General features: G+C 35.5%; 1 protein-coding gene across 3 annotated transcripts in view; it reads right to left on the reverse strand.

Annotated features, from left to right (window-relative positions):
• Positions 1-9,688: 9,688 nt before the first annotated feature.
• Positions 9,689-17,326, reverse strand: part of LOC149802755 (uncharacterized) — a 54,698-nt gene continuing 47,060 nt past the window's right edge. For all 3 annotated transcript variants that reach the window (XM_089952181.1, XM_089952180.1, XM_089952179.1), the window contains 2 exons: positions 15,886-15,989; positions 9,689-11,484 (listed from right to left, as the gene is read on the reverse strand). In XM_089952181.1, coding sequence (XP_089808307.1) covers positions 11,303-11,484; positions 15,886-15,989 — 286 coding nt within the window. In that variant the 3' untranslated portion in view covers positions 9,689-11,302. The remainder of the gene's footprint in view (positions 11,485-15,885; positions 15,990-17,326) is intronic.

The raw sequence follows: 17,326 nt of genomic DNA on the forward strand, positions 1-17,326 counted from the left end.
ATTTGTGCACCCTGGCAGTATCTCCATGATTGGTCAAGTGAGGTGCCATTTCTTGTCCAGTTTCTATAAAACTTGGTAGAAGGGTTTATATAATCATCTTGGCTGACCTAATTATGAGCCAACGACTACCTATTAATTCTGACACAATTTCTTGACATGAAATTATTTGCTGACATCATACTGATATTACTAAATTTTTAAAAGAAAAAAGCTGCTAAAAATCCAAATCACACATACACACAATAAATGTTCACTGCAGTGATTACATTTAAGTGTCTTAAAGTACACTAACAATTCTGCATACCAAAGACTCCTAACATGTTTTATGCGTTAGCAGTTATTTCTAGAACCTTCATAAACAGATCAATCCACTCCATTGGACTTGTGCTGTCAATACATTTTCTTTCTTTCTGACAAAAAAGTTCAGTTTTTATTCATTCTTGCATTCTATGGGACAGTGTCTAGCATGTTGGAAAGAACACAATAAATGTTCACTGCAGTGATTACATTTAAGTGTCTTAAAGTACACTAGGTGGCGCTATACAGTTTCGCATTTTGCATAGGGTTAGGAATTTAAAGAAAAAAAATGTCCCCGACTTTCCTCACTGGTTATACTGGCTATTTAAAAAAGACCTTGTATATCTTAGGTATAATGCAAAGAACCTTTAATTCCTTTTATTTTGGTGTATGATTGATGGGTGTACTATGGGTTATAGAGTATACAGCTTGGCCTTACTTCAAATGTGCACCTTTCAAAAAAGTGCTAGCTCTACTTGGTCATTTTCACTTCCTGAACTTCAGAGGTCAATTGTATAAAAAAGAGCCAATAACTTTTTTTACATTTTATATATTTGGTAATTCATTCATTGCACTTTCAGAAGCTGGTATTGTCTAGTCTGGCAAAATTCATTTTCCCTATTTTAATAGCTGCTATGTATAGTGTACTTTAGACTAATTCAGACTGATTTTTTAACACAAGGGAGCAGTCATTTTAGTTAGCAGTGTGCTTAAATCATGTAAAATTTCCAAAAGTACAATATCCAAAAGAAATATCATCCACATTACATTAATGTAGCATAGAGGTATGCAAACATTCTCTCCACTCTGCATGTTTTAAATGCGAACTACTTCACCTTACATACGTCACTCTCTCAAAAGTACATATTATCTGGTGAGCGCCACCATAAAGAAGATGTAGATATTATTTTTTTATGATTTAATTATGTTTATATGGCTGAAACATTTAAGTCGCAAGCATCAAAACAATCCTTATGAATAATTATCCTGCCTTTTTCCCCACAGAACAGTATTTATGAGTGTCAGAGTCTCTAACAAGTCCAGCCTACCCCCACCCATGATAAAAGTGAGCTATTTTAAGAATGCACATTACATTTTGTAAACATAGCAACCAATGTTATGCTGAATGATAGGAACATGAAACTAGCCAGAATTATTTCTGAGATATCAACAATGAATTTTACAATTAGAAAGGGAGGTAACTCATCAGCTTCATAAAGGTCAAAGGTCAAAGTGTAAAATATTTGCCTATTGTTTAATATGGAAGAAGCGAATTCACTTTCTCATCATTTATTTTTTTATTTCATTGCAAATAAATGAAAAGAAACATTTTCACCATATATTTCTGTCACTTATTGCAACAGTTTTAAATTTAAGTTGACTCTATTCCTATATTCTAAGTCTTCTAATTTCCCCATAATTAAGGTCACTACTCACACAAACATACCTCATGGCAAATTATGTAAGCAAGAGAAAAACGATCATAATTAGCTTATTTTCATGCTTAAATGCAATATGAATGTACCATTTTATTCAGAACATCATACATAATTATATGAAAATAAAAAAAAATAATTGCAAACATTTTTTTATTTTCTTTAAGGTGGCGCTATACAGTTTCGCATTTTGCATAGGGTTAGGAATTTAAAGAAAAAAAATGTCCCCGGCTTTCCTCACTGGTTATACTGGCTATTTAAAAAAGACCTTGTATATCTTAGGTATAATGCAAAGAACCTTTAATTCCTTTTATTTTGGTGTATGATTGATGGGTGTACTATGGGTTATAGAGTATACAGCTTGGCCTTACTTCAAATGTGCACCTTTCAAAAAAGTGCTAGCTCTACTTGGTCATTTTCACTTCCTGAACTTCAGAGGTCAATTGTATAAAAAAGAGCCGATAACTTTTTTTACATTTTATATATTTGGTAATTCATTCATTGCACTTTCAGAAGCTGGTATTGTCTAGTCTGGCAAAATTCATTTTCCCTATTTTAATAGCTGCTATGTATAGTGTACTTTAGACTAATTCAGACTGATTTTTTAACACAAGGGAGCAGTCATTTTAGTTAGCAGTGTGCTTAAATCATGTAAAATTTCCAAAAGTACAATATCCAAAAGAAATATCATCCACATTACATTAATGTAGCATAGAGGTATGCAAACATTCTCTCCACTCTGCATGTTTTAAATGCGAACTACTTCACCTTACATACGTCACTCTCTCAAAAGTACATATTATCTGGTGAGCGCCACCCTAACAATTCTGCATACCAAAGACTCCTAACATGTTTTATGCGTTAGCAGTTATTTCTAGAACCTTCATAAACAGATCAATCCACTCCATTGGACTTGTGCTGTCAATACATTTTCTTTCTTTCTGACAAAAAAATTCAGTTTTTATTCATTCTTGCATTCTATGGGACAGTGTCTAGCATGTTGGAAAGAACTTGTTACGTCACTAGATTTGTAGAACATACATAAAGTGTGGGTTTCTGTGGAAATGAAAATTTGTGTTATTGTGCATATACAATTTTTGTCAAAGTTGTGGCCTTTTTTTATATTGTATTGTCCCTCTTACGAGTAAAAAACCCACTAACCATCATCAGCGAGGTCTGAGAACTCTTTATCAACTTTCTCAACAAGTGGATTTGTTTAAACTTTTGAAGATTGAGTCCTTGCTTGGCTTAGTCTATTATGCATTGGGCTGGTAAATGCAATGAATATAGTGGAACCTTCAACCTTTGTAGGAAGTTGATACTTTTAGCTGTTACATTTACAATAACATTCTTAGATTAATGCATTGATCCAGGTATGTAGTTCTTAAATTAATCCCTTTATTTATGAAAGATGAGTAGGGTGCAAGTGTAATTTGAAATATAAGATCCACTAATGTGTGCTATTTTCAGTCATAAAAATCCATGCACTTATTTTTCTCTTTTGAACATCTATGCATCAGTGACTGCAAAGTGAGCATTACATTAAGTCCCTCCATAGATGATCTAGATGCTTTTGGTAGCCAATGCTAACTGGTGGGTAATGCTTTTCTGGAGTTAACAGCATCATCTGTGTTATTATTTTTTTTTTTAAATTTTAAAATTTATACTAGTTGGATCTAGTATGGGGTTATAAAGCATAGTCATGATGTTCCAAGAAACCTTCATTTCTTTACTAAAAGATTCAAGATGGTGTACTGTTATTACCCTGTGCACAAAATTCAGAGATGCTGCATGTCAGTATTATTGGAAATCCTGGTATAAATATTCCAGACCTTGAGCAGGTCCTGAAGAATGACCACTATTTCGATAAATGGAACAAACTTCCACAATGACTTTTTAACCTTATAAGGAACCCAACTAATAGCCTGAGGTAAATCTGACATATTCAGCTCCATGAAATTTGGACACTTATGATGGTTTTAATTGTTATGTCTTAGATGGTAAGTATGGATTTCAAGCAGGTTGGGCCCATTGCAAGTTTTTTTTTATATACTTTGCTAGTGTAGTGGCAAGTGGATCCTTCATGCTGCTATGGTGCAGTTTTGGTGATTTTCAACTTTTACAACAGGTAATGCACTCTAACCATTCACCCAACTGTCTAAATATCAAACATGTAGCAAAGGCTTGAGGAAACCCAGTCTAATGCATAACCAGTTTTTGGGCCTTGTGGATAAATTATAATGTATCCATTCCTCCAGTGTGCAAAAGCATATACAACTTCCACTTTGAAGGCCAATAACAAGTTTACCTCACAAAATTTTTCATATGGTTCTCTCTTTACTTTTGTGGCCATTTTTTAAACAAAACTCCCAACTTACTATTTTTCTGGTAAAAGGAAACAAGAGTCCCTTGTTGGGACTAATGCTCAACTGTCCAAAAAGAATTTACAGTCATGCCAGATTGGACCATTCTTTTTAACTGCTGAGTGTTGAAACCATCTTGGATATTCTTCACTGACAAGAATTTCAAATTGGCCACTGTAATAGCCTTGAGGATGCAAGATCTGCACCCTTTCCTTTTAGGACAAATCAGATACCATTAGAATACTTCTGGTGTAAACCCCATGATGATAGAGCCATTCAGTCAAGAGACTTGTTGGCAAGAGTTTCAATATCTTCACTGTGCCAGCAATATTTGTGGGGCACTTTCATTCAGGACCAACTAGATATCATAATTAGTTATCTGGTGAAAACTCCACAATAGTTTTATACCAAAAATGATAAAATGGTTTAAAATGATGTTGAGGCCCACATATGCTACACTATTATAAATTTAACAAACAGGCCTATGTATATGGAGTTTAATGGGTAACGTGTTCTATTTACAGCACACTACATAGACAGCCACAGACTCTACAAGGTAAAAGGTTAATGTTAAGCTGAATTTATCAGTAATGAATGAGGCTGATGGACTGTAAGAGAGTAAAAAGAGAAAACAAATTACTGTGTAACTTTTCTTGCAAGTCCACTCCTGCCCAAAAATAATGGTCTCTGAAGACAGTTGGTCTCTCATGACAAGTTACTATACAACCAATAAATATGTGCAATGAGAATCTGGTCACAAGACAGATGGCTTTCATGGCAAAGGTCTTGCGAGACAGGGTTTACTGTACTTGCCTTGTAGCCTCAGCCAATCAACATTTGTTATAAGCAGCAGTCTGGTTCATCGTTTGTGCAACAATTGTATCCTAAGAAAAAATAACTTGGCCTGGTTTGATAATGATGAAGGCAAAATAAAAGGGTCATGTATGATTGCCAAGAGATAGGCCCCACAAAACTACAATAGCCCTAACATCATTATCTTTTATTCTCACAAGTGGTTTCTCTTGATGGTTTGAGCAAATTCCATCTTGAGATGGTGATGCTGAAATGTCATCTCAACCCCTCTTAAGGGGAGAAAAAGAAACTTTTATGAGATTTCCTTTTCCCTTTGCAACTGCTAAACAGAAATTCAGCACCCTAACTTCACAAAGGAGTCTATCTTGTTTGTCCCCAGCACAGATGCGACTGAGATTGGCTCTATATTAAGGATGGAAGTAGTGATGTGATGGAAGCTGTTTCTCACTGACACAACCAAGGAAGCAGAATCAATTCCCAGTGAACCACAACATCCCTCAGTTGATAAAAGTTGCAGTTGCTTCTCCATGCTGACACTAGAACTAATAAACAGATGGTTTTAAACACAAGATTTGTTTAAATGAATCTGCCCAATCTGCACAAAACAAGAGATTAAATTTTGGTACCAAGGGAAACATGGGCCTCTGAAGTTCTATGTACTTAAAAAGATCCACCAAAGGAGGATCTGAGCCAATGGACTGAATCTTTGGAGAATTTAAAAATGTGTTAAGAGCAGCCCTATAACCTTGTTTGTAAAGACAATACAAGATCTCGGCTCCCAAAGTAAGAGCAGAATATCTGCTATTGCAGCAAGAGAGCGGGTTCAAGGAGTAACACATTTCCTTGTGCACTAATAACAAAGCCTCACCACTTTGAATCACAGGCCTTAGACACAGAGCTTCACAATGCAGACGTAATCTTGCTTGAAAATTTCGCCTGGCACTTGAGATGACCTAAGTATGAGCTACGTTCTGAGTAGAGACCTTGTTCAGTCTCGTGTGTCAAGTACAATTTCTTCCACTAGGTTGGTCAATATAATGGTTCAGGAGATTGTTGAACCATGACCTTTGAGAGGTCATAGATATGTTACAAGGATAGTTTGAGCTGTGGATGTCCTGACCTTCTAAAGTACAATAACTGTGGAGTCAACATGAAGGGATGGAATGCACAAGGATTTATCAAAATTGCCCTTTATGGGAGTTCACTGCCAAAGCTTTTTGGTTTAGGATTGGGGAAAATAACTGGAAGCTTTATGTTACATTTCACTTCCAACAAGTCCATAGAGGTTCCTCCCATAGAATCAACAGTGACTTTGCCACTGTCTTGATGAAGAGACCAATCTGTTAGAACAACCTTGCACATTTCAGGCAAACTGTCAGTAAAGATTTTTTTCTTTCCTGGAATGTGACAAAATCGGAGTGTAATTCCTTCTAACTCTGCCCAGTGTAGATGGTTTCAGATTTGCACGCAGACAGAAGGCTTGTTGTCTGATGTATGCAACCACTGATGTCTGCAGAGACGACCATGATGCAATGCCCCTTGATATGATCTATGCACCCTTTCAGAGAGAAGCACATAGCCCAAACTGTGTTGGAGGCTTTCATTCTTGGACCATTGTCTATGGAGAAGTACTCTCTAAAAAACTTCAGTCAGAGAGTGAATCGTTGTATGGTTTCTAGACCATAAATGGGAGAAATCGATCAGGACATAAATTGAGTCTGTTCTGGATACCAAACCTGCCACAGAAATCAAGGTTCACCCAAGCACTAGATGGAAGCAAAATGACAAGGAACTCTTGGCCTGTAAAGTCCTCAACAATTCCAATGTTTATCAGAACACAAACTTGATAGAATGGTAAGGATGTTCTGTCCTATCACGGACACAAAATTTTGAGAAGGAATGAGATCTGATTTCTCTATGTTGGGAGTAAGTAAGTCTTAACCGAGTCACCTTAGATCAAAACTGGGCCAAATAATGTAATAGGGACTGTCGTCTAAATACTGAATGAGATAAATCCCCAGATACGTTCTACTCCCACAACTCTGTTGAAGATCTTGGGTGCTTGGGCTTGAACGAATGGCCAGACTTGGAATACCTCCAGTCTGTTATTGAAAACTGGAAGTATTTCTTGTGTGTAGGAAAGATGTGGAATAAGTGTTCTGAAGATCAATGGAAACTGCCCCATCTATGGGTCTGACACCTTTCCAAACTGATGCTACAGTTCCCATCTTGACAGTTTTCTCTTGCAGAAATTCGCTAAGCAGGGATCTATAAACCTGTTTCCCACCATTTCTGGGGATAATATATAACCAAGAGTGCTGTTGACTGGATGTCTGAACCCTCTCTACTGCATCCTTCTGAAAAATGATGTGTGCCTTTTCCTTTAACTTGTACAACTGTAAACACTGAAAGGTTGATGATCCATTAGTAATTATTCCTACAAGTAATTCCCAAACCTATGAGTACGAAGCTTAGTCATCTCATGTGAAATGTTCAAAATAAATTATAACAAAGAATACTTCAATTTCAGACAGAGGAACAACTTTTCACTAAAACAAAATACATTATTCCCCTTCTATTACAGCCCCCCTCAACAGCAGTCACCTTCTCCACTTGGTGCATTTGTTTTGTACTTAAGTGTACAAATGGTCATTATTAGTTTTGGCTTTATACAGCTGTTGAGTTCTTCTCTTTGATGATTTTGACATTAAGTTGTTAAGATCATAACACTGTCAGCATAGGCTATATATACCTTTGTGGATTCGCAAAGAGAAATTAACCTTGAACCAAACAGGGTACCAGACAAAGACTGAAAAACCATGGGACTGTACATGTACTGATTCCTTTATAAACAATGCATTTAATCAACTCTACAAAAGATTTGCCTGCATGATTAAACTGCAGTACTTTACAATCAGCAACATATAAATCATCCCGAAACTTTAAATCATCATCAAACGGATTTTTTTTATAGAAGAGAATGTGTGTGTGTTTTGGAAGTTTAACATAGCTTTAACAATTTTGCAGTCATATCGCTATGATGTCCCACCCAGTCACATTGTCCTGACACCAGGCCAACCAGTCCTAACAATAACTTCTTAAGGATGAGTGCCTAGCGAGTCAGCTGTTAGTACCATTTTTGTTTTTTGGTACGACTCGGTTGGGGTTCGAACTCATGACCTCCCGCAAACGAGGTGGACACTCCAACCACTAGGCCACTAGAGCGGTCTTTAAAAGAGAAAGTTATTCAACCAGACGACAATGGGAAGAGTTCTTACATAAACTGATGTTGGAAATACTCAGACAACATTGCAACAAATAAGGAGAATATTCTGCACCCATGGAAGAATGGAGCAAATGGAAAGAGAATGATTCTAAATGCCAAGCTGTGTTTGTACCAAGATTTAAATGACATTTTAAAATGGTTTTTCAATGCATGTGCCAACAATACCCAACTCACATTACATGCTTAAAAAACACATACTGTTAATGCATGTCCAGTTGAAATGAGTTTATTTTTATGACCAGAAGAACCATTTAATAATTAATGTTACTTATAAATGAAGATATTACAGTTTTTGGAAGTCACACACAACTTTCTTACTACATATATTGTACATATACTTCCCTCTCTGAAAAAACAACTGTCTTATACAGCTACTTTCCTGGTGAGAAGGGGTGGCCATACACAAGATGGACCACTGTATGAATATCAAGTCCTGAGATAGCATAACAATCACTGTAGGTAATTTTTCTTGAAGTGGGTATTTTTTCCATGTCCAACTCTAACCGAAGTCCGAAAAATGAAGATTACAATACTGTACACTGGCCAATCATAGCAAGTCAGACTGGAAAGATGCGCAAGGTAAAAACATTTCTAGAACAGGAGGATACTGCATGTAGTATGGATGAGGTTTTTCCAGTGTGAAAAGTGTATGCTTAACAATAGTGCAAGGTAATGAATCATATTAAATGACAATTGCTGAAGCATACAGACCTGTCAACCCCAATAAGGTTTCCTCAGTTAGGCAGTTGATATTAGACTAATTTTCACTAAAGTCTAATGAATTATCTCTGCTACTGTTCAGTTGGAAAACACAAGTTTAGAAGTGTGATCTTAGACTGATGCAATGAAAGCAAATTTTATGTTCAAGTGAACGGTTTGTCAAATAAACATGGAGCTTTCTTACCTCCATTACAGTTTCAGAGACGGCAGTTCTCCATTTTGGTTAAAGTAATTATATCTCCATACACGATATATACTCTAATCAACAGAACACGATACCAATAAATGCAGTTGTTGCCTTTCTGCTTTTGTTATTGAAACCAAGAATTTTTATACCTCTGTACTGATTGTTTCAATGTTTTAAGAGGCCTAGTAAGGCCTGCCGACCAATAAGGATTGACAGGTCTACATATCATGTATGCTGAAGGCAGGACCATAACACAAACTCACTTATCCTTAGGACCTGGTGATCTGAAAACCACAACTCTAAGATGGTGAACAAATATCAAGAAATCTTTATTGGGTGTGGTTTCCTTAAATGCGAGCAACCATATGTTTCAATATTGGCAAGATTCTGGTTGCAAAATAGCTGTGGCAGGGCAGGCATACTAAATGGGTTCCAGATCAGATGTCTAGTCCTCTAAAGAAAACAACTCCCAAACAACTCATACAGCTAGAACTAAAGTATCTCTCCCCAGCCCTGCAACAATTTTGGTAACTGACAATGCATAATGATATCAATTAATATAATGAATTAATGGTTAAGACAGAAGACAGATGTCAAGAATAGTTTATTTATTTTCTCAACTTGTTCTTACATGCCTGTCAATGTACGACAAATGTAATCCAATACATGCAACTGAAAATGATCTGTGATAAATGCTTAAAAATGAAAATCCATTATTTCAGATAAAATAAAATGTATCATATAAATCCTTAATGTGGTTAAAATTCCCAACTCAACACTGTTCTGGACATCTTTAACTTTGTCCTGAATAAAATGACTGTTCATAATCCAATGTTAATTAAAACTGCCACTTTACAACAATGTAGCAAGTCAATTGCAGTTTAATTGCCCCTTCCATATAAAGGAAATCTGCTCCAGAGATATTTGTTAGTCCCAATTATTAAGTTTCTTGTAATTTTCAACCTCTTTATAAAGGACAATTGTCCATAAAAGGTCACCATTTTTGTGTTGCAATGAATATCCTTTGTAGATATCCTATATTTTGTAACAACTTGTGATGTGTAAATAAAAACTAAAAGAGGTGTACATAAACCAAAATAGTGTGAAATTAGCTATTTTCATGGGTTTCATATTTTCCCCTCACTACAAATTGTTATAGCCCCAACAAACAATTGATCATTTCTTACAACAGTACACTCACCCCTCCTCCAATGCAGCCATTCATTGCAATCAAACAGGAACAAAAAATACCATGAACAGTATGCTGTACATTTGCCTAACATTTAATAGTCCTCTATATGGATGACTTAAATTTTAAATAACTTTTCTTTCAGTGACAGTGGCCTTAAACTCTGACCTTCTGATCCCCAATTCAATAGGCTTCTTCCTTACCCTAACTACAAGCCATCCACAAAGTCTGGTTGAAATAAGTAATCTAGAAGTAATGTTACTTTAAGGGAAACCAATTTTTCTTCTTCAGTCACAGTAACCCGGACTTTTGACGCCACATCGATACGTGTCTTCAGCGTAAGCAAGCAATGCTTGGTTCAGGTGTGTGATGTAGAACTAAGCTTATTGTGACGAAACCATTTTTATTTTGTCATTCACAGCTACATTGACCTTTTGATTCCAAAATCAACAGACTTTTTAAGCAAAGTATGGGAACAGCAAATAGTGAAGAACTCAAAGTTATTGTTTTGGAAAACCACGTTTCTTCTTTTTGTCAGAGATCGTGACCTTTGGCCATTGGAACCAAGGATCATTAAGGTTCTTCTTAACCCAAAGTAAAAGTTTGCATTACTGTTTGGTGGAGAACTCAAGTTATTGTGAAGAGAACTTTTTCAGCCAGTGACCAAGACCTTTAAGGTTTTTGACCCCGAAAAATGCTCTGGTTCTTCTTATCCGAAGTGCAAACAAATTTGGTAAATTCCTGATGGTTGACAATTGTGAACACGAAATTGGTAATGTGAAAATTGATAATACAATGATAGACATGACTAAAAATAGATACCAATGGAAGAAAGAAAAAAGAATTCACTATCTCACATTTTATCATATGGACTATGCTCTTGTCTCCAAATTAAATTCATTTTAGATCAATACTATCATAAACTATCAAGGAATTTTTTTCTTCATGTCCCTTGATCTATTAATTATCATCACATATTCCATCAGAAAAAGAGGGATCATACTGGAAACATTATACATCATCCTCTTCATCATCATCATCCTCGTCGTCATCATCATCATCCTCGTCATCGTCGTCGTCATCATCATCCTCATCGTCGTCGTCATCATCATCATCATCCTCGTCATCATCATCATCATTTTCCTCAGCATCAGGCTCCTGTTTCTTCGGGTTTAACTTTTTCATTTGAGTTTCTGTATCAAAGGACAAAATCTTGATGGGAATGTAACAGAAACATCTGTATTAAGAACTTTTCCCCAAAATATAAATGCATTTGGAATGTAAAGTTTCAACTGCCTTGTGTGTGTGTAAAAAAAAAAACAACATTCATGCTCCCAAATACTAAATAAAACCCCATTTAAGCCAAGAAAAGGAATGTAACTAATCATACTTTTAAAATAATAATAAAATAAAATAATAAAAACCACCCCCACCCCCCTTCCAAAAGACAGCAATCCAGGTGTCATAAAAAAAATAAGTCATCCTCCTACAAATGCATGTAAAAAGTTTGGTCAAACATTCAAAACGGGTCACTGAAATTGTAATTGTGTTAATTTGATCTCTGACTCCTTCCCATTGACCCCAATGCTAAGCCCAGTAATCCTAACCCTCTTGCAGAGGGTCACCACAAATTAAACTTGTGTGTACCACATTTGGTGCTGTTCCAGCCTGTGGTGAATGATTGTATATGGTAAGAGCTGGACAGACTAACAACTGAAGAGTATGACAAGATCTCATCACTCAAGTGTGCAGAAAAGCCACCTACTGCAAAGGCATGTAGATACAGCACGAGTTTTCTATATTTTTACTCATCTGAACCATTCAAGATGAAGCTTGATTTTTCCAAACCTCATCAACAGGAATCTTTCCAAGTATTTTTGACACGTGCCTCAGAATGTAAAACAAGGCACAATACTACTCAGACTCTATCAACCAGTAGTTAAAACTTGGTTTTTCTGGGATTTACACTTCATTCTTCTCAGAATCACAGCTGCATTTTGGCACTGCCTTTTTATGATTAATTTCAACTCGCACTATTTTAACTACCAAAAACATGCTTTGCGTTTTATACATGGAGAAAAATCTGACTTCATAGAAACATTTGTGCTGATCAAGAAGCAGCCAATAACCTCCAATAAAGACTGCTTAAAAATTCTCAATCAAGGCAATGAATTAAAAATTTTAGTTTCTTCTTTGATTTTCCTAACCTAGAACAAATTTTGGTTCTATTTCAATCAATATATGACATATGCAGCACCATACCCATTACGCTCACTTGTATTTGCAGTCAGGTGATACTCTACTGTCCATAGGGATTTTCCAGGAATTCAAGACTATTTCTTCCATTTAAATGCTGAGACTTCAAACCATCGAGATTCTTAAGACATATTTTCAAATTAGCCACTGTGGCAGCAATAGGGGATCATCACAATTTTCATTTAGAACAAACTGGACACCACTGGAAGTCCTTTGGTGAAAACCCTATGTTGACACAACCATCCATTCTGGAGAATTTGTTTTTCAATATGTTCATTGTGGCAGATATATCCAGTGTTTCCCTTTACCCCCATTTGTGCTTCACATACCTCCCAAAATTTTTAAATGACCCCCAGTTTTGATACCAGAGTTGTTTTTTTACTCAGTCTCACCCCCAGTTTTGACACCAAATTGATTCTTGACTCGATTTTGCACCCTTAGGAGATACACTGTATATCTGAGGCTAGATTGGCACAATTTTCACTCAAGACCAAGTAGACATCACAAATCATGTGACAAACCCCATGTCGATACAACTTTCCACTTGAGAGAAGCAAAAACAGGGTTTTCAAGACGGCTGTAATTATGGCTATATTGAATGTCAGATGAGTACCATTTTCATTTAGTACCAACAAGACATTGCAAGTTGTCTGGTGAAAACCCAGTGTTGATATGACTTTCAATCTAGAGGAGTATCAACAAGATTTTCAAGATGGCCACCATGGCAGTCATATTGGTTATCAAATTATTATGATTAATGACCAAAATAGGCACCCTATTATTAAGTCTTTCATGCTGATACAACTTTCCTTTCAGGAGAAGAAGCAATGACAAAATCTTCAAGATGGATGCTGTGGTGGCCATATTGGATGTCAGATTGTTTTCACTTAGGACTGACAAGACATCGTAAGAAGTCTTGTAGTGAAAACCCCATGTTGATATGATCACCTATTCTGGTGAGGAGCTATGCCAAGATTTTCCAGATGGCCAGTGTGGTGACCATATTGGTTGTCTGGGTGGGCCACATTTCCATCAAGGACCAACTTAAATATCAGAAGTTTTCTGATGAAAATCCTATACCAATACATTTTTGTTCAGGAGTAGTTGTGACAAGATTTTGAAGATGGCAGCCACAGGGTCCATATCTGACGCGAGATGGGCATATAGGACAAACTAGACATCCTAAGAAGTCATTTAATGAAAACCCCATGGCCTTTTAGACAAAACCCAATCTAGACATGACCTTTATTTAGAGGAATAGTGATAATAAGCTATGTCAAGCTGGATATCAGATTAGGCAATTATTTTCATATCAGACACCCCGGACATCAAAAGTCTTTTAATGAAAACCCCATGATCTTAAGTGGCCCTGATAGTTACTTTATACTAATGTTTTTTGCATATTTTAATGTCATATTATTAAAATGATGATGATAAATTATTGAAAGTTTATAAAAGTATTACAACTGTTCCTACTTTGCTTCCTCACAGATAATGTAAAAAAAACCCCATCTGCTTATAAAATAGGTTGCAGATGAATATCCGCAACATCTTCCACTGCAAAAATGCCCACTTTTTCAATAAAATGAAAAACAGTATTAGTAATGGACCTGGATATATCTATTGAGACACAACCTGCTTCAGACAGGGCAACAAAAATTATATTTTTTACTTGTTTTTCAAGTTCCTGTGGGAATATATGGTGGGAATACCAAATATAGAAATTTTATTTCTGGTATTTATGATCACCAAATAAGTACCAAAACCAACGACAGATACATAAGACCTCTTTTTTAAAAATCTTTCCATCTTCCTCTTGTGTGGGAAAACTAACAAAAACATCAACGTTTAACTACTAATGTGATATACTGAAACATAATGGGGCAGGGGGTATTGTCCGGAAATTAATGCAAGGCAAAGTGAAATTAGCCTTTTGGGTCTTTTTAGCTACAAAGACCGACGCTAAGGTTACTACTTTACCTGAATCACCCCTAGCATGGACCCTGAAATATTGGGATTCCCCACCATGTGTGAATAGTCAAAAAAGATGCATGCATTCCTTCTATAACAATCTATTTATGCTTTTCATGAGAATGGAATGGTTTTTAAAATTTATATTATGCTAGCAGAATAAAAAGATAAATCTGACAATAATCCAACATGTTAAAAATTCCCCTTATTTTCATGATGAAAATTTCCAATTCTAGGGATAGGGCCCCAAAATTTCATATTTGGAATTGTCCCTGACAAACAGACGGACAGAAATCAGACAAACCATAGAACACCATTCAGTAAGCTCTTCTGGACTATAACTAGCTACGACGTCATAGCCTCGATTTGGTCGAGGCTATGAAGTGATCCTATACACTACAATAGAGTAAATAAAACAAGGACAAAAAGATGACAAGAGTTACAATCTACTACCTAAGTAATGCTTTTCAGGAAGTTTGGCTAATGATAAAGTTATCAAGCCCATATTAAACTGGTATGTTTATACCAACTGTACTTTGCCCACCATGACAGAAAACAAAATTCTTGCAGTTAATTTGTTTTCAAAATAATGCTTGCTATACCATATTTGAATATTCTATGTCATTCAATGTAAGCCATTTATTATAATCTGTTTACATTTCCAAATAAAGTGTATGTATATTTCATCTGTATTGCATTGGTTTTTGTCTATGATTATGCTATGTATATTTCTTTTGTATTGTGTAATCAACTTTTGTCCATAACTTAGGGTAGGAGTTGGGCCCACCTGACTAATGTCGTTTTATTATAAACAATATATTACATAGTTAAATTTTGTAGCTTTTTTAAAAATAATTAAGACAGGTTTTCTATTGTCATCAGCCAGTTGTTTTTGTGTGAATGTTTAATTGCAAAACTTAGACAAAAAATAAAATTTAGCATTATACATGATAAAGTCCCTTGAAGAACAACTTCAAAATGATAAAATAGGTACCAAGTTTCAAGTTGCTACATTCTTACAGCATGCTTTTATTACAGACAATTTCATAATGATTGTATCAAATGGGTTGCATAAATATATCACAAGTCACAAACTTCATTCAATTCAAATCAATCATGGCAACAATTCCAATTCTGACTTACTAGCCAAAAGGAAAGATGCTCAGAAAATATATCTTGTTCCATTTTCTTTATATTTAAAACTTCAATTGCTGACTTGCAACTTCACTTGCCCAACATTGAGTTTTAGTTGTCCAGGCTAATTGGGCTAGTGAATTTTCGTTTTCTGGTAAAATATAACATAAATTAAGAACAAATTTCCTCAACCTTGACAACATTTTGTTATATTACAAATAAAATAATCTTACTAGATTTTGCCTTAATCTTGGCAAACTGCACTGGAAACTTTCCTTGCACTTTCTCCATTGCTGCCTTGGCTAATGCCTCATTGGCAAACTGGACAAATCCAAACCTGTATAATTTACAAGTTAAAATGTTAGTCACCAATTTTAATATATTAAGCATGTAGTTTTTCATGCAAATCATTGAAAGTTTGAAAACCTAATTAGGGCTGGAAAAAAAACTAAAACCTCTTTTAAACATCATTAACTTATTTTATCTGAATTTCGTTTATATATTGAAAAAGCATTTGTTTTTGACACATTTATGAGCAAGCAACTTACAAATTCCACTTGTTCCGTCAAATTTGTGATTGGCCCTCATTTGCCAGTCAATGAATATTTCAAGCCCTGCTATTTAATAGCCTTTGTGAGTATATATTGTAAATGATGCAAATGAAGTGATATAATGTTCATAGTAATTACATGCAACAATCATTACAGTAAGAGAGTGATAGGACATAGGGTATGATCATAACAGTAATTTCATGCAACAATCACTACAGTAAGGGAGTGATAGGACATAGAATATGATACTCTACTGATCTCTTTAATTCTTTTTGATTGTACTTTAATCACTGATGCAGCTGTCTTTATTAAGGATGATTCCTTGTTAAATGTTCGAGTATTCAACATTTTTAACAATTTTTTTTCTTTTTTCTTTTACAAAGTTGAGAGCCAAAGCAATCCAAATAACTACAAAATGTATAAGTTGGGTGCATTTTCTTCAGCAACTCTTAGCTGAATATCAATCCCAAAGAAGGGATCACTACAAAGAACAGCATGGGAAAAGGTACCTTGCCACGAATTGTCTGTAAAATTACAGCTGAATGAGTATTTAACAAGAGTCCTTAGATAAGGCCAAGTGTAGAAATAATCCTTGAAATCCTTGACTGATGAAAAGATTTTCAAATAGGCTGCCATACTGGAAGTAAGAGTGGTACCATTATCATTTAGGACCAACGAGACATCATTAGAAGTCTACTGATGATAATATGATCATTGACTGAATTCATCATGGCAACCAAACTGAAACCAACTGAATTCTAACCAATTTCATTTTAAATGAACCAAGTATCATTAGAAGTCTTGTGGTGAAAACCCAGCATAAATCAGGCCATCAATGCAAGAGAAGTAGCGTTTACAAGACTATCAAGATCCTTCCAATGGTGACCATAATTATGTCAGATCCACACCATTTTCATTTTAGGATAAACCTGACAGCATAATAAGCCTTCTGGTGAAAACTCTTCACTGATAGGTCTTTTCATTTAGGAGTAGTGATAAGATTTTGAATAGGGCTAATATTGTGGCCATAATGGAGATCAGATTTTCAATTAGATCGACAACGTAAGTCTTGGCAAAAAATCCCATGCTGATGTGATCATCAAATTAAAAAAGAGTAGGGATA

This window comes from Sinohyriopsis cumingii, chromosome 3 (genome assembly GCF_028554795.1).
Source record: "Sinohyriopsis cumingii isolate HCF-2022 chromosome 3, ASM2855479v2, whole genome shotgun sequence".
Taxonomy (NCBI): domain Eukaryota; kingdom Metazoa; phylum Mollusca; class Bivalvia; order Unionida; family Unionidae; genus Sinohyriopsis; species Sinohyriopsis cumingii.